The following is a 21,736-nucleotide window of genomic DNA, read 5'->3' as shown; positions in this document are numbered from 1 at the left end:
AAATCACAAGAGGACTACAAAGAGAGTCAGGGCAAGGTGCATTTGGCAATTCTTTATTATCATTACAAAGGCTGGGCTCCCCTGCTAAAGCTTCCTTTTGTATAAAGGCACATAATATAACTGGAAATAATGGGAATCTGATAAAGAAAGCTTAAACATAATGTTTAAAAGACTATTGTCTGTATAGGTGATATGCAACTTTTATAAATTGATACGGAAATGAACCGACGTTTCAGCTTTTAGATTATTCTTCCTTCCTTTGGAAGATTACTGTACTGTGCTTTAAATTACTGAGCTGAAATCAAGTAGCCAAAAAGCCTGTTGGTCAAGGTGACTTTTCATTACTCTGCAAAGGGAGATGAAGACTTAGGCAAAGCATTCAAGAAGGTGGATCAGCTGAAGTCAATGTTCTGTTCCAGAGGTATTGCAGCTTGAATGAAGGAGGTAGGAGCAAGAACTCATTGATGAACTTGGTGTATGCAAAGGGTCATAAAGATGAAATAATTTCAGATATATAAGAAGCCTGATCTTTGAATCATTTCAACTCCTTTGTATTAAAGGCAAAATATGAAGTAGATCAGTTCAGTAGTCCCAGAATTTGATAGACACTAACATAAGGCAAAGCAATCTAGAAGTCCATTGAGTAAAAGAATAATAAGAACAAGCTCTAACATTTAACTTTTACATTGGCAATATATCTTAATGTACATTTAGAGTTCTGCATCTCCTATTTAAAGTGTAAGCTTGCAAGGAGCTACTGTATTTTAATTTCCCAAGAAAATTAATAATGATGTACTGGAAATTTTGAATGAAAGAGAAATAGGGAAATATTAGAAATATTCTTAATCCTTGTCTATGGTATTTCCAAACATTCCATTAGACATGTCTGGAGATTTTCAGTCATCCAGGTCATGGTTGTCCCAAAGGTGCCTTTTCAGGAGGCAACTGGACTTTCTTGTTTTTCTTTGAAGACTTTTAGGTTCTCATCCAAGAAGCTTCTTCAGTTTCATTCCCCACTATCTGGTCAGAGCTGAAAAAGCTTCTTGGATGAGAAGCAAAACGTCTTCAAAGAAAAACAAGAAAGTCCAGTTGCCTCTTGAAAAAGCACTTTTGGGACGATCCTTAATCCTTGAAAACTCTTTCATTTGCTTCCAGTTAAAGTTGCAGCTTTGACCAGAGTCATATCTGGTGGAAGGCTAAGTGACAAATGACGATGCTAGATGGTGATAGATGTTGAAATGGCTTGTCCTGTTAGTGTCTTTGTGGCATGTGATCTTAGTTTTTTTTTAAGGGAGAATGAAGTAGGAGGAACAGGAAAATAACTGCAAATGCTGTAGAAGTCAGAAGCTTATAAGACTGTGAGCAAATACCTTAACTAACTTATCTTAAAACAGCATTTTTATGCCTGCTTGTTATGTTCATCCTTCATGCAAATATTGAACAATACCTTTCCCATTTAAGCAGCATTGGGGCGTTTGAAGAGTGTAGAAAGAAGAATTGCTTGGCTTTTCTTGAAAATGATTGAACAGAAATATTTGGAGATGGACTTCTTAACCTTTCAATTATACAGGACCAATTACTTTGGGGGGAGAAGAGGAATCTTGAGACTGAAGTGTGGAGATTAGGAGAAATAAGTCAGGAATGTCCTTCAAAGCAGAAATAGGGGTTTGATCTATCGGAACAGTGGCTGTATCCTCTTGCTTTTACAATGAATGAAATAATAATGAAGTTTCATGTTTTACCATTGTTTGCATCTTGGGATGAGGAAAATTGTTAAACAGAGGCTGGATGCACCTTTCCTTTTCAGTAAGGGAATTTATAACATCCAGTGAAATGGAAAGAACCATTTGATTGGAAAATTTGCAAAATTTGAATTTCTCATAAAAAGCCATATACAGTGATGACTGCAGGCTGCGTATGTATCCAAACATCACTCTTCTGTCAGATGGAGCATTGTGATACAAACTCTGCCTTCTGGAACATGGATGTGATTTCAATATGAATGACAGGGATGAGGCTTGCATCGCAATACTCTTTTCATCATCTTGCTGATTTAGATATTCACAAAGTCCACAGACACTGCTGGTCTTAGAGGCTGCATCTCAGCTGACTAAGGATTTTACTTAAAACCATTAAATGTAAGACATCACATTTAATGAAGTAACATTTGTTCCACATAGGAAAAATTGCTTTGAAAGACTTTCAAGATTTCTTTTGTTTTTACATTTCCCTATTAGCAGTAAAGAACTTTGTAAAAATCTAAATCATTCTTGTTTCCCAAGTTTGCCAGGCCCACCAGGCTTCAGAATTATATTTTGTAATGATTCATGTCATCAGTTTGTAGCTAAGGGCATTTGCAGAAAGAGGCAAAAACTTCGGTCAATAAAGCTGTAATTCCACATTGAATATCTTACTTAATGGTATTTGGGATCCACTGCCGTTTTCTACTTAGTGATGGCTGCCCTGTAGATCAAGGACAAGATACTGTATTTGTCATGTTCTTGCCAAGATACAAGAAAAAAGTACTTTTGGCTTTCTATGAAGATGCCTCTTTGGGTGTCCCCCTAGGAACCTTTTTTTAGAGAAGAAATGGTAGCAAAGCAGGACAGGTGGATTTATGGTATAATAATATCTTTTAATTTTGATGATCCTATCCTCAAATCTAAGGAAGAACTAGAATCAGGAGGACATGTCTGCCACAGATTTACCTATTTACAAATGAAAGAAAGATTTAAATTAGACAAAAAGAGCTATGGGTTTGACTTTGTTAAAATGAATTAGAAACCCTATTGTGTGGTAGTGATGAACATATCATTGCTAAGGTCTATAAAACATTATTGAATTTGAATTTGGAAAGTGAATATGTAAAGCATTGTATGATTCAGTGGGCAAGGAACTTTGGATATTATGTAAAGCTTGAACAATGAGAGAATATGTGGATGAAAGATTTAAAATTTACATTACAATTTAAAAGAAAATTTTTATAAGATGATGTATCATTGTTATTTAACACTAGATAAGTTATCAAGAATGTATAAAGTAGACATGTGAAACTCGCAACGTCACGTGATGTCGCACAACATATTGGGACTGTTTTGCCATTGCCAGCAATGGGGTGGGTGCGGCTTCAGTGTGATGTGTCCGGCCCATGGGCCGGCATTTTGACATCCGTGGTATAAAGATATTTAAAATGAATGTTGTAAATGCAGGGACTTTTAAAGTCTTTTAAAGAAGGGACTTTTTATCATTTATGGTGGACATGTGATAAAGCAAAGAAATATTGGAATAGGATTCATATTCTAATTCAGAAGATTCTTAAAGTGAATATAAAAATAAAACCAGAAACTTTTATTTTGGGTTTAATGGAAAAAGACTTGGAAATTTTTTTAGAGCTTTGAAGTTATATATATTGATGTCAGCAAGATTACTTTATACACAAAAACTGAAGGATGCTTCAATCCCCATAATGGTTGCAAAAGCTTTTGGAGTTAGCAGAGATGGCTAAATTTACTGTTTTGATAAAAGAAAAAAAAAACACAATTACTTGTTTTTCTACTTGGAAACTGCTTCTGGACTTTGTGCTTGAGGTGGAAAAAAAATGAAACTTTGATTTTGGGTTTTACTGATTAGATAGATCTGTTGTTATAGAAATGGCTAGTTTATACTATTATGTAAAAGTAAAAAGTTGAGGTTTGATGTTACTATCTTATTCAACTGCACCAAAGCCAGTTGGAAGTCAATGCTTTTTCTTTCTTTTTCCCTTCTTTTTTACACTTTTCCCTTTTCCCTCCCCTATTTTTCCTATTGTTTGCTTCTGTATTTTTGTATTTTATATTATAAACTAATAAAAAGGCAATATTTCAAAAGAAATGAAAAGAAGAAAGTACCTTTGGCTTTCTAGATGTGGATGAACTGCATCTCCAGTCAGCATTTCCAATGATATGATTGTAGTGAAGCTATTTCTGGAAGTATACAGGTTTCCCAACTCTACAGTGGAAACAGTCTAGTGATTTTGGATGGGTGCAGCTCCATGGCAGATCGTGGAGACATCACATGCAGAAGATACCAGGATCAGTCTTTGACATATTTAATTAAATGATCTAAGATAATACAGCTAGGGATAGTTTTGCATAAAATTCCCATATGCTAAGTAATATAGAGGCACATTTGGAAATCATTGCTAGAATTTAAATGAAAGTACAAAACATTGTGATGGTCAGAACTGTAATCAGTTCACCAGTAACTGGCTTAATTTGCTGTCCATGTATTATGGGCAGAAGCAGCCTGAAGATCTTGATATTCCATTCATTATTTTTGAACTGGACTTGAGTAGATTTTGCACAAAATATATCTTCAAGGACTTCTTTCTTTTAAGCAAATGGCCACACTACAAAGACCTTTTTATCTGTTCTTGGTTGGACAACAAACAGAGGGTCAGATGGAGGAACAATGAGAATCAGTGGAAAAGAGCATCAAATCAGAGGTAGTGACACTGGAAAACATTTTCTATTATTTTGAATCTTTGCTTTGTTGTTGCCTTGACATGGCCCTTGCCAGATACTTAACCAATGGGCAGCCTTCTGTGGAACGATTCCCAATCAGCTTTAAATCCCACTTCTCAGGGAGCAATTTTCATCATGTGGTGCTTGGAATTTATTTCAATGGCCGATATGGATCACTGGGCATGAGCCGAAGGTCAGAGTTGATGGACAAGCCCTTAATCTACCGAACTCTGAGTGACCTCATCTTTGAATTTGAAGAGTCCTATAAAAAGTACTTACACTCAGTTAAAAAAGTGAAGATTGGATTGTATGTCCCTCATGAGCCTCACAGTTTTCAGCCCATCGAATGGAAGCAGTTGGTGCTTAATATGTCAAAGATGATGCGGACAGAGATAAGGAAGGAGTTGGAGAAATATGCCAGGGACATGAGGATGAAGGTATGTACTGTTTTTGTGACATTTGGAAAGTGGCAGAAGCTTAGTTCTCACAAATAGTTCTCGGTAAGGTGAGCTTAAAGGGACGCGGTGGCTCAGTGGGTTAGGACGCTGAGCTTGTCGATCAGAAGGTCGGCAGTTTGGTGGGTCGAATCCCGAGTGCCGCGTAACAGAGTGAGCGCCTGTTACTCGTCCCAGCTTCTGCCAACCTAGCAGTTCGAAATCATGTAAAAATGCAAGTAGAAAAATAGGGACCACTACGGTGGGAAGGTAACAGCGTTCTGTGTGCCTTTGGTGTCTAGTCATGCTGGCCACATGACCATGGAGACGTCCTCGGACAAGCGTTGGCTCTTCGGCTTTGAAACGGAGATGAGCACTGGCCCCTAGAGTTGGAAACGACTAGCATGCATGTGCGGGGGAACCTTTACCTTTACCTAAGGTGATGAGCTTAGGAAAGTTGTAAATGAGGCAAGTTCCTGTGTCATTTGGCTGATTTCATCTAAGATCAGTGATGGTAAAAATCCAGAATATGGCCTGATGTACTGTATATGGCTACTTTGCTATACTCCCATCCCATCCTGGAGCTGGCAGTACCCTTATTGTATGCCTGGAATAGATCTGTGCTGTTCTGCTGTCCATTCAGCACACACACACAAGGTCCAAAGGAGGTCAGGCAGTTTTCTTTGCTGAAATTCCAGCCCTGACCATTGTCATCCAATATGTAGGGGGGGGGGGGGAAACCCTCCAGCTGGCTCTGCTTACTCCATGCCTTACATTTTTTCTCCACTTCCATTGATTCTCACCTGAAATTCTCTTTTTTTCTTTTTAAGAACACTATTGATTGACCAACTGTAACAGCAAAGGGCTTTTTTTAACCTGTTGGTTGCCCCAGTAAAAGTTGTCCAGATTTATACAACTAGGATGCAGCCAGTAGATAAATACTGCTGAACCGTTGGATTTTGAAACAAGGGTTACCTGTGGGCAACACTTTCAATTGTATGTATATAAGCCCAGCATGGCTTTGTCAGTCTGAAAGCTCCAGCTTTCTGGAGAGAATAATGCCAGATATTTTGACTTTATAACTATTGCTTTCCCATGGAAGTTTGTATGTGTGAGATCTGCAGTAGTCCCTGAGTTTGCTCAATTCTTGTTGAGTTATTTTGAGTTTTCCTTTTTATTCATGCTTGATTTTTGCAATCTTAAGAGTACTGTAAAGCTTTGCTTTGTGGTATTGATGGTGCTTCATAGACTAACTTCATTATTAGTCATTCTTGTGTATGGGTATGTATCTAAATTTAATGCTGGAGAAGATTTCTCTGTATAGGTTGATTTCCTCCAATATTTTTATATCTTTGACAGCAAAGCAGTGGTGTTATTGCTTAGATGTCTTACCCTTTGCAGTATTTAAAAGGTAAAGGTTCCCCCGCACATGCGTGCTAGTCGTTTCCAACTCTAGGGGCCGGTGCTCATCTCCGTTTCAAAGCCGAAGAGCCAGCGCTTGTCCGAGGACGTCTCCGTGGTCATGTGGCCAGCATGACTAGACGCCAAAGGCGCACGGAACGCTGTTACCTTCCCACCGTAGTGGTCCCTATTTTTCTACTTGCATTTTTACATGCGTTCGAACTGCTAGGTTGGCAGAAGCTGGGACGAGTAACAGGCGCTCACTCTGTTACGCGGCACTCGGGATTCGACCCGCCAAACTGCCGACCTTCTGATCGACAAGCTCAGCGTCCTAACCCACTGAGCCACCGCGTCCCTTGCAGTATTTAGGTTTCTTCTAATCTACATGTTTATGCTTAGGGGGATCATGCAGTTCCTTGCATATGTCCACTCTTTTTCTCTGTTTGGGGTCTAATTCCCTACCATGACCCTGTCTTCCAGCCCATAGAATGCAGACTGTAGCAATTGAGAATGACTTAGGTCAGGGGTAGGCAACCTCGGCTCTTTTATGACTCATGGACTTCAACTCCCAGAATTCCTGAATCAGATATGCTGATTCAGGAATTCTGGGAGTTGAAGTCCATGAGTCATAAAAGAGCTGAGGTTGCCTACCCCTGACTTAGGTGATCAGCTGAGCACATTCACCTTCTTTATAGGCAACTTGTAAATCCAGTGGGTTGTGGGATGGCGGATCTATGTCTAGGTGTGGGTCTACTGTATATGTATATTCTCTTCAAGAATATTTGTTTGCCTAAACAAATTATTCCTTAGTAATTCTATATTGATTTAGCACGTGGCTCCCGTAAATATTTTCTTCTGACAGTCAGCTATTCAATGTAAACTTGAACTTGTGGCTTTGACACTTTACCGAATTTTTGCTTGTATCTCTGGGACAATGATACTGCTGCATACAGATTGTAGATTTAAGTAACAGTCTTTCTAATTCATTGAAGATCAACTTTCTCTAATTTTTACACTTCTGTTCCCAAGTACAAGTAGTTCTTCACTTACAATCTTTCATTTAGTGACTATCCAAAGTTACAATGGCACTAAAAAAGTGACTTGGAACCAGTCCTCACACTTACAACTATTGCAGTATTCCCATGGTCATGCGATTAAAATGTGAGTTTTGGGCCACTGGGATGCATTTATTTTATTTATTTTATTTATTTTATTTTAATTCCATTTATATCCCGCCCTTCTCCGAAGACTCAGGGCGGCTTACAAGCTTAGCAGTAGCCTTCATTCTATGTATATGCCTGCTTATTAGGGCTTTCACACACACCCCAAGCGGCATTATTACAAAGTCAGCTTAATTGCCCCCAACAATCTGGGTCCTCATTTTACCTACCTCGGAAGGATGGAAGGCTGAGTCAACCTTGAGCCTGGTGGGATGCGAACCTGCACTAATTGCAGGCAGCTGGTGTTACTGCCAGTTGCAGTGTCCCAGGGGCATGTGACTGCCATTTGCAACAACCTTCCCAGCTGTCTTCTGGCAAGCAATCAGCGGGGAAGCTGAATTTGCTTAACAATCATGTGATTAATTTAACAGCAGCAGTGATTTGCTTAACAACCATGGCAAAAAAGCCATAAAATGGGACACACCTCACTTAAAAACCACAATGCTTAACAACAGAAATTCTGCTTCTGGTTGTGCTCATAAGTCACGGACTACTTATGGAATAATATGGAATAAAAATTATATGAGAAAAATGATTTTTCTAGGAATGATGGATTACTGAGAGGTTATTTTAGGAACAGTTTCCAGGAGAAATATATATTACTGGCATCATTTCCCAACATTTTCAGGAGATAATGAAAAGAAATTCCTGGTGGCTCATAGATACTGGGTTTCTATTCCTTTTTTATTTTATTTTCAGTCAATGCTTTGAACATGAAAGATCTCAGGAACAATCCCCTGATGCTTCAAGCTAGACAGGAAAACAGGCGCAGAAGCCCTAGAGAAGAACTGTAACAAGTTATTGTGGGCCAGAGACGGGCAATGTGGTAACCTCAAATTTTATGCCCACCAATCTGTGTCAATCTGCAGCCAAAAAAGGTCATCAGCATGAGAATGTGGGAGTGTATTTCAGAAAGCAAGCAAACAAAAAAGATTTGAAGGGGAGCTTTCCCTCCAACATATAAACAATTCTGAGCCATCTAGATCAGGGGTAGGCAACCTTGGCTCTTTTATGACTGGCTCAGGAATTCTGGGAGTTGAAGTCCACGAGTCATAAAAGAGCCAAGGTTGCCTTCCCCTGATCTAGACCAACCACTGGACATGATCAAAAGCATGTGTTTTCAACCTTGGCTACTTCAAAATATCTAGAATTCCCCAGCATGCTGGCCAGGAATTCTGGGAATTTAAGTTCAACATGTCTTAAAGCTACTATGGTTGAGAAATCCTGGTCTAAGGATGTTCTCCATGTATCTGTCATAAAACAGTGAAAAACATAATACAAACTCTACATATTTGTATCAGAGAAGTCATTACATATCTTTTATGACATTAAAATATAAAAGCATAGTGAAAGCCAGCTATTATGAATAAACACATCCTGAAATAAGTCATTTTTCTCTTTCAAGATCTTGAAACCTGCAAGTGCCCATTCTCCAGTCAAGCAGAGATCCCGAGGAAAGTCCTTGTCCCCTCGACGAAGACAAGCCAGCCCTCAGAGGCGGACCTGTCGAAGAGACAAATCGTGAGTGTTGCTATTCTGAGTGTATCTGTGACATGATGACACATGGGTAGTATGCTCTAGGACAGGGGTAGGCAACCTAGGCTCTTTTATGACTCGTGAACTTCAACTCCCAGAATTCCTGAGCCAGCTATGCTATGTTGGCTCAGGAATTCTGGGAGTTGAAGTCCACGAGTCATAAAAGAGCCAAGGTTGCCTACCCCTGCTCTAGGACTTCAGAATCTGTGTTTGCGCTAGGAAATATCAGAGTTCTTTGGAAATCTGCATTTTTTAAAATAATCAAGATCAGTAGTGCTGGAACTGCCTTCTTGGAAGAACAATGTGTTTACCATAATTAATTTTATTTCTTTTATTTTTAATTTATCTGCCATGATAGAATTCATACTAGCACATATAGATTTCTCAGATACTTTATGTGTGTATGCACGTATGCTTATTTGTGTATGTATTTCATAGAGATGATAGAGATAGGATAGATGGTTTCTAGATGAAACAGTTTAAGTTATTATAGGGTGCACTTTCTACCAAACCTCCTCTCTATAATCTACAGCTGTGAGAGTGGAAAACTGGGTGGGAGGTAGTTATGTATTTCCTGGAGTGATGTTTGGGCAGTTTGCTGCAGATCAAGAGGGGTTTCTGGCTCTCAGACATTTCTTGCTGCTTCCAGTGTTGAAACGGTGAGTCAGCAAAATGGCTCCATGCACTTAAAAGAAGGCTATATAAACAGGCTGGGGATTATTACAAAGTTTGCTAGTCTATGTAGAAAAGCATCCTTGTGGAAAGAAATTGTTTAAGTTGCCCAGCGAAGACCAAGGGCATCAATGGCCATGGGTTGTTGACAAATGATTGGAGAGGAAATTGAAAACCCTATTGAGGAGGAATGGAATGAAGTAAACTGGATCCCAAACAGCCATGATCTCCCTCTTGTAACGTGAAACTTACATATTCTCTGATGGCAATAAAATGAAGCTACAGGTTGACAAATCTTAAAGCAGAAGATATTAACAAAGTTGGGAGAATAAACAGAATAAGGAAATCAACCTCCTTGGTGTCTGTTGGGAATAAGGAATGGCGAATAGTATCCAGAAGTATCCAGAAGGCTGGCTGATAGAATGCTGATCACAAGTCTTTCCCTGCTCTACAAAACAGGCTGCTGGAGTTATGAAAGACTGGGCCAAGACTAAGATGGACTTTTGTATGAAAGAATTGTGTATTTGGTCCTCGTGCTGAAAACAAGCCACTCATGAGCTCGAGATCTGCATCTCTAATTTTAAGAGCATGCTTTTGCAACTCCCAAGAGCTGTTATTTATACCCATCACTTGCTGATGAGTGTTAGGCTTCCAGTAAAAAAGTTAAATTTATAAACAAAAACTTGGCCATCTTGTTCTAAAATGCACACTTAGTGAGTAGATAAAAATCTGAGAGACCAAGCAAGCTCCAGTGGAAATGGAGTGAATGCTTTGGGTTTTTGGTCAGATTTGCAAGAGCTGCATTTTATTTTTCAGCCCCTTCAACTATAAGAGCCTTGGTGGAGCAGTTGGCTAATGCCTCCTTAAGTAACACCAGCTGCCTGCAATTAGTGCAGGTTCGCATCCCACCAGGCTCAAGGTTGACTCAGCCTTCCATCCTTCCGAGGTAGGTAAAATGAGGACCCAGATTGTTGGGGGCAATTAAGCTGACTTTGTAATAATGCCGCTGGGGTGTGTGTGAAAGCCCTAATAAGCAGGCATATACATAGAATGAAGGCTACTGCTAAGCTTGTAAGCCGCCCTGAGTCTTTGGAGAAGGGCGGGATATAAATGGAATTAAAATAAAATAAATAAAATAAATAAATGTGTAGCTTCAATTTCCAGAATTCCCTGAGCTAGCTAGGGAATTTTGGGAGTTGAAGTCCACAGATCATAAAGTTGATGAGTAGAAAAAGTGGCCTAGAGACCCAGTGATTTCAGAACGAATTATTTAGGAAAGTTATCATCAACCAGGTATCCTCCAGCTAAAATTCCCATTATTCTCAGATAGCATGACCTTTTCCCTGACTGGGGAAGTCCACTTTTAGATTCATCAGCAAACAGATGAATAAGGAAAGTGGTCCTTGAAGACAGAAATGTAGAAATAATGATCAGCCGTAGACTTATTTTTTAATATATTTGCAATGGAAAGTGTAGTTAAATTGCCTAAATAAGTTGACATTCGTGCTGTAATGCTAAGTAATTTTAATGAATCATGCAAAAGAAGGATAACCGAAGAAGAGAATTGTTGAAATGTAGTAGATATTCTAAAGTATATATCTTAGCAGATTTTGCTTTCTCAATCTTTTTAGGCAGAAACTGAGTCCTATTCGGCTATCAGGAGTCTTCAGGTATCAATTGAATATTCTTTCATAGTGATAGTATTCTGAACTTGGGAAATTAGATTAATTATAAGTTAATTGACCACACTTTATTTCTAAATGAAAAATGTCAGATGTGTCTGGAAATTGCAGTGCTGGATTGGATAATACTGATCACAATAATTTCCTTTAAGGATTCTTTTTCTCCCATGAACTCCCCTTTGGACATTATGGGAAATACATGTTTGACTATTACATCTGGCAAATATTTCTTGAGGCATCATCACTGTACTATAGATAAATAGTTATACAGATATCATTGGAATATATTAGGTGAAGGTTTGCATGAAGATTCTTAAATTTCAGCTGGGGTGGGCAAAAGTGTGCCCATGCTGATGGACCTTAGGGCCTGCCAATATTTCTGCAGCCAAACGTTTTCAGGTAAAACCTTTTTTGCAAATAAAAGAATTTAATGGGAACAAGATCTGTTGCAAAGCAAAATGCCATTCCTAGGAATGCCCTAGGATCACATAGATATTCTTTAAAAATGTTAATGGTGAATGGCTATAGTTGGTCCCTTTTGGGAAATGGACCCATCTGTCCAGGAAAAAAAAAGAAAAGACAAGAGTAAACTGGTGTGACAGAGAGCAGAGCAGAGGCTATAAAAAAGGCAGGAAGCAATTTCTGTTGTTTGGCTTCTTAAACATCATTCACCATTGGCAGCCAGTGTTGTCAGTAGACAAGCCCTTGTATGGCAGCCATTTTATGTGAATATCCAGAAGACATTTCCTGAATTCCAAATCTGTCCACCAAACCAAATAGAGTGGCCAGTCTCTGGAATAAAACATCAGTGAAAAGTTAATGACAACATCCACAAGAACTCCATGCAAGTTAATGATAACATCCTCTTGAACGATTGTGAACTATTGTGAAGGCTTTTTATTTGTTCTTTAAACAGCCAAACATTTCTTTAAGCTCCTTCTCTAAATATAATTTGGCATTCACAGCAGCTGCTCAGTTAACTGCAGGTTGCTATTTTACACATGGATTCATAGTGTAACATTCTTGGGAGCCACTTGGTTGGAATTCTCCATGTTTAGTGTCTGGATAATTATAGTTATCAGAGGTTACAAATCTCTGTTCAATCTCCTTTCTGCCTTTTTAGGGGGTATTTTCAGCCTCATGTATCTGGGGGCTGTTTCACAGGTGCTAGGATGACACATATGCCTGGGGGGGTGGGGGATGGTTATCTCTTTGACTAAGATGTCAGCTGAACAAGCAGCCTCTTTTAGAGTGTAACTGCAGCTTCCCTGTTGTTTGGAATTGTCAATTGGCATCTTGAATTTTTCCAAAAGGCTCTGAATAGACCCTCCCTAGTTTCTTAGGATGTAAAGGAAATAAGGGAAGAACTGTACTTTCAGACTTGCATAGTTATGTCAACCTAGCTTTACGATAAAATAAAATTAGCTCATCTGGTTGTGATTCCTATCTTGTTGATTCCAGTGAGGGTTCTGCAGATTGGATCCTTTAATTTTTTAGCACATTATTTGAAAGGAAGAGATTTGAGTTTCTCTATCAGGACTGAATGCCCACAAGGCATTGGCTTAGAGTGTGTAATGGTCTGTGGGAAAGACTGAGGGATTTGGCAAGGAGACACTGCCAAGGGAAAGATCAGATAAGAGACTGTCAGATTAATAGTGGATGGGGTAAGTGGTTCAGAAGGGACCATTTTCTAGTTTGTTGGGCTGTAAAGAAAATGAGGTGGGTGTATGGAAAATGTACTGTACTGTGATTCCTATCTGGTTTACCCCATGAGGCTGATATCAATCTTGCAAGCACACAGTTACAATCCCTTCTCTTCATCTCCTTTAGAAAGTCTTCCTTGATAGTCTCTTTTAGAGAGAGGGATTATTCTACATGGCCTCCTTGATACTGATCTCATTGGAATCAACAAGATAGGAATCACAACCAGATGAGCTAATTTTATTTTATCGTAAAGCTAGGTTGACATAACCATGCAAGTCTGAAAGTACAGTTCTTCCCTTATTTCCTTTACATCCCAAGAAACTAGGGAGGATCTATTCAGAGCCTTTTGCTCTTCCCACTAGCCATTGGTGGGCTGTGCTGTCTCTCGTCCGACTGTTCCCTTAGTAACATCTCTTTGCCCAGTCTCCAAAGGTCTTTCTCACATACTATTACAGAGTATGTGGTTTTCATAATATGGTACTGCTATAATCTGTTAATAGAGATGCAGAACAATGACCCTCTACATATTGCTGATCTATATATGACCCTGGATTTTCATCTCAGCTTAGACAGAGTGATCCAGTTCATCGATGGTTGGAAGCTTCAATGATGTTTCTTTAAACAAATGTCTATTTAAAATTACTTACAAATTATGATTCTTAAAATATGGTGCTAGTTTTGATTAATGTGCTGATGCTGAAGAAGAAAAACATTCTTAAAGCATTGGTTATGTATGTGCTTTGATTTGTAGCACATTGACTAAAAAAATTCTTAAATTGTCTTCTGAACTCAGCAAATTTCAAACAGTTTTTAGGAGACAAAAGGTCTTCCAAAGCCACTGAAAGACTGGTGATTATCATTTTTCAGCTGTAATTCAGAATAAACCCCTTACATGCAATAGGATTATTTTAGTAAAGTAAGTAGAGGGTTGCAACTTATATTCCGGAGCAATTCCTTCACCTTCCTCCTCTGCTTGCTGAAGTAACTTCTGCCAAAGGTGCTTTTACTTGTTGTTTATACATTTTTGATTTGAGCAAGGTGAATGTAGCTGCTGAAGTGGCAGGGTATGAAACAAGCCCTCACTTAGTCTACCCCTGGGCTGCACAGTTGGTCTGGCAAGGACTGAATACGCAACTGGGTATACACAGCTGGGGAAACTTCACCTCCTCCATAGCAAGCTGTGATCATTTTTTTTTCAGCCAGCTATGAGATTCGCTAAGCTTCTCTCAGGCCCAAAGTTCACATTAGATTTCATTTTACTCAAATACAGCATTACAAGCTACTTTCAGAATGCATGGGGTTGTGTGTGTATGCATGTGTAACGAGCACAGGGTATTTGGCACCTCATCCTTGATTGGTTTTGACAGTGAAGTAGGGAAGATCAATCATCCTGAAAACCTCATGTGATCCCCCACCCCCACCCCAGCCCTTTGCCATTCAGATTTGGTAGCCAAACACTGAATTTTGGTGACATAAATCACCAAAATCTAAAATAAGCAAAACAACACTGTTAATGGCAGTTTGATGCATTTTACTTATTTAATTTCTATTTGTTTACTTTCTTGCAGAGCTTATATGCCACTGCACTTGAATTTAACTCTGAGTAGCTTACATATTGGAGTCGTGGCCAGGGGGGCATTTGCCCAGGTTCGCCTGGTGCGCCAGTTGCGCCCCTATCTGGACTGAGATGCCCTACGTACGGTCACTCACACACTTCTTACCTCCCGTATAGATTACTGCAATGCTCTCTACATGGGGCTGCCCTTGAAGACCACCCGGAGGCTCCAGCTGGTGCTAGTGATGGGAGCATCCCGATACTCCCATATTACACCCCTCCTGCGTGAGCTGCATTGGTTATTGGTTGTCCTCCGGGTGAGATTTAAGGTGCTGGTACTTACTTTTAAAGCCCTACATGGCTTAGGCCCGGGATATTTGCAAGACCGTCTGCTGCCGGGAACGATCTCCCATCGCCCAGTACGCTCACACAGAGAGGGCCTCCTCAGGGTGCCGTCGGCTAGAGAATGTCGGCTGGCGACCCCCAGGGGGAGGGCCTTCTCTGTGGGAGCGCTAGCCCTATGGAACCAACTTCCCCTTGAGCTCTGGATGGCCCTGGATCTCCGGTCCTTTCGCCGCAGCCTTAAAACACTTCTTTTCCATCAGGCTGACCTGGATTGACGACAGGGATTTAAAAATGTTTTTTAATTTTTAACTTCAATTTATTCTATTGGGGCTGTTAATTTAATTCTTTTTAACTTTTGTATCGTTGTATTTTATTGTTGTTAGCCGCCCTGAGTCCTACGGGAGATAGGGCGGCATATAAGTCCCAATAATAAATAAATAAATAAATAAATAAATAAATAAATAAATAAATAAATAAATAAATACCCTATTTATGTAAATGTGATTAAAAAGTACACACACTAAATCACAAATAACTATAGAATAGAAACTACGGTGCCAGAGATAAATAACATTCTAGTTTAAACTCCAAGTTACAGAAGGGAGCACCTGGTTTTGGTGGCCTTTCTGAAATCCAGCAGAGGAAGGGTATAATTGCAGAAAGCATTTTTCTGCTGACAGAGTAGCAGTAGCAGCAGGGCAACAGTTTCCAAAGTGTCAGGGAGCTGTCCTTCCTGAATTTTAGATGTTAAAAAAAAGCTGTAAGATGTTACGGCGCAAAAATCCATTAAATAAACTACTTGGGACATATTTTTGGTTTTGGTGCAGATTCTGGCTCTTATTCTGGCTTTACTTCCTGATTTTAAATCAGGCATTTTTTTTTAATATTCTGAGATCCGAGAGTAGTTAAAAATAATAGTAACTTGCAATATCAAGTGTTGCTTCAAAAATCTGACAAATCAAATATCACCACATTTCCCAATTTGTTTTAAAATGATAACTTTGTGAGTGCCAGAACAAAAGGCTTTAAATGGATTTATTGAGACGTTGGATGTCAAATAAGATGTTTTCCCCATTGTGGCGGGAAAAATGCTTAACTGAAGGTAACTAGTAAGCAGTAGCTGATCTTGACAAATTAAGCAGGGTTGGACTTAGTTATTTACTTGACTAGGAGATTACCAGGAAATCTCCAGGTTGCTGCTTTGACTGAAAAATCTGTGAAATATCCAGGAAAAAGCAATACCAAACTACTTCTGTGATATTTTAATAAAATTATAGGGCTGATCCATGAAGCCATCGGGAGATGAATTGAAGATTTTACCAACTCTAAAATCCTTGGGAGGCCTTATCTGGTGCCATTTGCTGAAATTAAAATTACAGTCTGTCCAGTGTAGTGTGGGACTGTCCAAAGAAAATGGCTCAAAGGTCTTTCAGTCATTAAAGCTGTGGTTAAAGCTAGTTGGGAAGGATGAAAGTTATACAGGAAGTCCTTGACTTACAACCATAACTAAACCCAAAATTTCCATGCTGAGCAAAACAGTTAAGTGAGCTTTGCCCCATTTTGTGACCTTACTTACCACAGTTGTTAAATCACTGTTAAGTTAGTTACATGATTGTAAAGTGAATCTGGCTTCCCATTGATTTTGCTTGTCAGAAGGTTGCAGATGATGTTCACATGGCCCCTGGCACTGCAACCATCATAAATATGAGTCAGTTGCCAAGTGTCCAAATTTTGATTATGTGACCATGCGGATGCTGCAACGATTGTAAATGTGGTAAAATGGTCATAAGGCACTTTTTTCAGTGCTGTTGTAACTTCAAATGGTCACTAAATGCATTGTTGTAAGTCAAGGACTATCCATAGTTCAAACCTTCAAATGGTGAAATGTGGTAGTAGTGGAAGCAGTTCATCTTCATTTTGTAAAGCTGCTGAGGCTGATGTCAATAGTCACACAGATCAGTGGAAACTAATTGCTATGTGTTGCGTGAGGGAGGAAAAGATTAAACAAGTCATGGTGAAATTATCTCTTCATGCAGAGTATCTTGTGTTTAAAAATCCAAGCATGATGGATAATCACAGGCTACAAGGATATCTACTTTGAAGCTTAATTTTCGAGTACTTCTTAATTTTCTTAGAGTATTTTTTGAACAGTTTTTATGTGAAAAACAGGATGTCCACGGTGAGAGGCAAGATGGCAGTGAGAATATCCAGTCAAAGTCCTACCCCTTTTTTACACATACATGTGGCATATAATAAACAAGGGCTAGGGCCTCCATTGATTGAGGCCATTATCTTAACTTTTTCACTCCTACCTGGATGCCTCTGAAAGTGGTTACATTGATCTAAACCAGGAGTAGGCAACCTTGGCTCTTTTATGACTCGTGGACCTCAACTTCCAGAATTCCTGAGCCAATAGCTGGCTCAGGAATTCTGGGAGTTGAAGTCCACGAGTCATAAAAGAGCCAAGGTTGTCTACCCCTGGTTTAGACCAATGTTTTTCAAATGTGGCAATTTTAAGATGCTAGTTCTGGCTGGGAAATTCTGGGAGTTGAACTCCACACATCTTTTGGAGTTGGGTATCATCAGCATACTGATGATACCCAGCTTTTCATTTCGACCCCAAACCACCCCAGTGATGCCCTCGACGTAATGTCCCGTTGCCTGGAGGCGGTTCGGGTCGGGATGGGGAGGAACAGACTTCAACTCAACCCCGACAAGACTGAGTGGCTGTGCATACCGGCATCCCGGGATATTCAGAATATTCCACCTCTTTCCATGGGGGGTGAGTTTTTACCCCCCGTAGATAGGGCTCGCAACTTGGGAGTTCTCCTAGATTCGCGGCTTACTCTGGAAGATCATATAGTGGCTGTGACTAAGGGGGCTTTCACCCAGGTTTGCCTGGTGCGCCAGTTGTGGCCCTATCTAGACCGGGATGCCCTGTGTACGGTCACTCATGCGCTCATGACCTCTCGTCTGGATTACTGCAATGCTCTCTACATGGGGCTTCCCTTGAAGACCACTCGGAGGCTCCAGCTGGTACAGAATGCAGCCGCGAGAGTTGTCTTGGGAGTTTCCCGGTACTCCCATGTTACACCTTTGCTCCGCGAGCTGCATTGGCTACCAGTTGTCTTCCGGGTGAGGTTCAAGGTTTTGGTAATGGTTTTTAAGGCCCTACATGGCATGGGTCCGGAGTACCTCGGGGATCACCTGCTGCCGGCGTCAACTTCCCTCTGCCCTGTGTGTTCCCACAGAGAGGGCCTCCTCAGGGTGCCACCGGTCAGAGAATGTCGGCTGGTGGCCCCCAGGGGGAGGGCCTTCTCTGTGGGCGCCCCGGCTTTATGGAATCAGCTGCCGGTTGAGCTCCGGATGGCACCTGACCTTCGCTCCTTCCGACGCGGTCTGAAGACCTACCTATTTGAGCAAGCCGGCCTGGCCTGATGGGGGATGTGCTGGGGTTTTTATTGGGGATTTTTAATATTATTCTACTGTTTTTAGTTCGGGCTCTTATTTAATTCTTTTTTAATTTTTGTATTCTGTATTTTTTATGTGCCCTGTTCACCGCCCTGAGTCCTTCGGGAGAAGGGCGGTATACAAATATAATAAATGAAATGAAATGAAATCTTAAAGTTGTCAAGTTTGAAAAACACTGTTTTAGACTATATGGTTTAGCGAATATTAACATGAATGATGCATTACAGGCAAATCCCTAATATAGATGCAATTGTTGGTAGTGATCCCATTCTGATGTTTCATGTTATTTAGTTCTAAACTTTAAATTTTGTTTCTCTCTCTTGATTTCAGGCCAGCTGTTTTGGACAAAAACGTGGGTGACCTTTCTACGTTGAATGAAGTCGGTTACCAGCTACGCATCTGAGAAAACCAGAGGCCCAACCAGATGGCTTCTGGACTGTTTCTTGCCGCACTTTACCCTGTGATATGTGGGGGCAGGGGTGGGGAGCTGTGACTATTTATTATGAACATGTAAGGTTTTTATTTATGATCTCACCAAGAAAGTAGGAATCCTAGAAGTGACTATGGTGGTATTTTTGTTTTTTTTTATTTTTCAGTTCAGGAAGTGGAATCAAGGAAAAGAGAAATTAGAAATCGTCTTCAGCTGTGATAATACTATTACTCTCCATCAAGTTGAAAATTATGTGTGTGTTGGGGATACTAGTGTGGTTTGATTTTCTTTTGGACGGAAATTACTGTTTCTGTGGTGGCTCTCTTTTCTGTTGGCTTGGAGCATCGTGTGTTGTTGTAGGAATTAGGAAAGACAATGCTGGAAGTATTTTTCTCCATGGTATTTAGAAAGGCTGGGAGGGGGGTGGTAAACTGCAGTCAGAAAAAGACATGGCCTGGCATCAACTTTGCTTGTCTGAGTCCCATTGAAAAGAATGAAGTTTGCAACCCTATGATCCCTTTTAGTGGAGCTTGACAAAACAGAAATTGCTGCCGGACCTCATTTAATGTGACATTCAGCAATAAAATATCAAGTGTTTATGTGATTGGGGTTTCTTTTTATTTCCTTCTTCAAAATATCAACATTACCTCAAGAATCTTTACTACAAATATGCAAAACTAACAGTATTTTGATTTTGTAATGGATTTGTACTGTGTTCCCAGTTTTTTCTGGTAGCAGAGCCCACCCCTTTTGCCTTATGTGCATGTGTACAGTGAAGGAATTTCAAGTATTATGATAAGGAGGTGCCTCTTTAAAAGCACTTAAGTCTTCTGTTTAAGATTGAACAAACTGTGGAAGTTAATTGCCTACCTTAAAAAAAATAATCCGATTCAATAATGATTTCACAAGAAGCAAATAGCCAATCTTTTGCAGTATTTTTTGTCACATATTCCTAACCTCTATGGTCAAAGCACAAATGGTTCTGGTGTGAATCCATGTGGTCTTGTATACAAAACAAGCCCAGAATCTGCCAGTACTAATCCTGTTCTCTGTACGTTACCAGTGCTTCACATGTATAATAGGCATTTTCCATTTTGCTTTGAGAATAGAAAAAGGGGGAAACTTTGAATCATGCTGAAGACTAGAGTTCATTGTTTTGTACAGATGACCAATGTAGTAAGTCAGTTTTGTGTTTAATCCTTTAAAACAATACCAGAATCTTAAGAATACACTATTCTTTGTGTTATGCTGATGTCTTGACATCTTCTATCATGATCAAACATTCCACTTGAAGTTATGGTCAGTGTGCTTGGAGAAAACAACCATCTATAGACCTTGAATTCAAATCAAAATGAATAAATAAATCCATGCCCAAAGGAAAGTATCTTCACAATGCAGCAATGATGTGTTATTTTGGATAAAAGATAAATAAACTAGTTTGTTCACTGGGGATGGGGGAAGCTGCTGGATAACTGTGAAGTGATGCAGATCTAACACTAGTTACCATATCTGGATTGCAAAACCTGGATGGCCACCACATGGCTTCAAATTGATGTTCTTTGATGCCATCTAATGGTCATCTAGAATTCTGTAACCCAGATATAATAATCCTATCTTTACTTATTATAATCATGTAAATAAGTGAAGAGGCAAGAGCAAAGTAGCTCAACACTAGTTTTGTTACATGTATCCCAAAGCAGTTTTAATTTAATGCAACCAGATTCATTCAAAACATATAACTTCCTATCTAGAGCCTAACCATAATATAAGTTACTAGTATACAAGTTAAGAGATCAGAGTGGTATGTGAGTGCATTTCTCAACTAGCAACTCATAGTATCTTCTGGAATCAGCCATTCCTTGTGCCAAAGTAACAGCAATAAGGACAAGTTTTTCTATTATTTCTGTGATGGTTGCTATGAAGACAAAGTGGTGAGCAACTACCATGGAAATAAGTAGGTCTGTGTGAGAATGGTGGGACTTCATATTCATAGACAAAGAAAGCTACATCCAGTGCATGATACTACCCTGCTAAAAGTGAATGGAGGAAAAGAATAGTTTTCATGTAGTAGAAGAGATGGATCTTATATTTCAGCTTTTGAGATTGGGTTCCTGGTAAATTCTAACTTACTGATAACCTAAAGCAATTTCTTAAAGTAAGTTTTTGGAATCAATTGAAGAAAAAAAATGCTAATTTTAAAAATAGCATTTTTAATGCCTATCTATTATGAAACCCCAAATGGTGATTTTGCTTTTTTAAATTGATATTTCTTATATATTTGAACTGTTTGAGGCATAATCCTTTATGGAATTCGCTTGCACCAGTTTTCTCAAGATTAATGGGCATGATGCAGGAAAAATATGACCAGATTTTAGCTATCTTTCCAAACCCTTTTCATCCTTTGTCTGCAGGACTATGGTTTTCCTTCTGTACACATACATTCTAGAGCAACATATACCTATCTTTTTTAAAAATCTTAAAAATTGTGAGTTTGGTGACTAAGCTTGTATTGTCATTACTTTGTCAAATGGGATTCTGTTTCAAATATGAAGCATGCATGATTTTTTTCTTTTCTTATCACATGTATGTTTTGTGCAGCATGAAACTTTAATAAAATGTCTTAGAAGACTTTTTTTAAAAAACAATCTTTGCAAATGTTTTATTTAAGGTAAATATAGCTATAGAGTTTATATAACTGATGCAAAATGATTCAATAGTGTGTGTGTGTGTGTCTGTATGTCTATCAACTAGAGCAGACATGTCAAACACAAGGCCCGGGGGCCA

The 21,736-nt window shown here is 39.4% G+C and overlaps 1 protein-coding gene across 2 annotated transcripts in view; it reads left to right on the top strand.

Annotated features, from left to right (window-relative positions):
* Window positions 1-21,584, top strand: part of VASH2 (vasohibin 2) — a 47,012-nt gene extending 25,428 nt beyond the window's left edge. For both annotated transcript variants that reach the window (XM_081314621.1, XM_081314622.1), the window contains 4 exons: window positions 4,558-4,939; window positions 8,963-9,078; window positions 11,397-11,435; window positions 18,853-21,584. In XM_081314621.1, the coding sequence (XP_081170747.1) occupies window positions 4,558-4,939; window positions 8,963-9,078; window positions 11,397-11,435; window positions 18,853-18,925 (610 nt within the window). In that variant the 3' untranslated portion in view covers window positions 18,926-21,584. The remainder of the gene's footprint in view (window positions 1-4,557; window positions 4,940-8,962; window positions 9,079-11,396; window positions 11,436-18,852) is intronic.
* The last annotated feature ends 152 nt before the right edge of the window (window positions 21,585-21,736 follow it).

This window comes from Vipera berus (assembly GCF_964194415.1).
Source record: "Vipera berus genome assembly, chromosome: 1".
NCBI classification, from domain to species: domain Eukaryota; kingdom Metazoa; phylum Chordata; class Lepidosauria; order Squamata; family Viperidae; genus Vipera; species Vipera berus.
The sequence above is the reverse complement of the archived record's forward strand: the minus strand, read 5'-3'. Positions and strand labels throughout refer to the sequence as shown.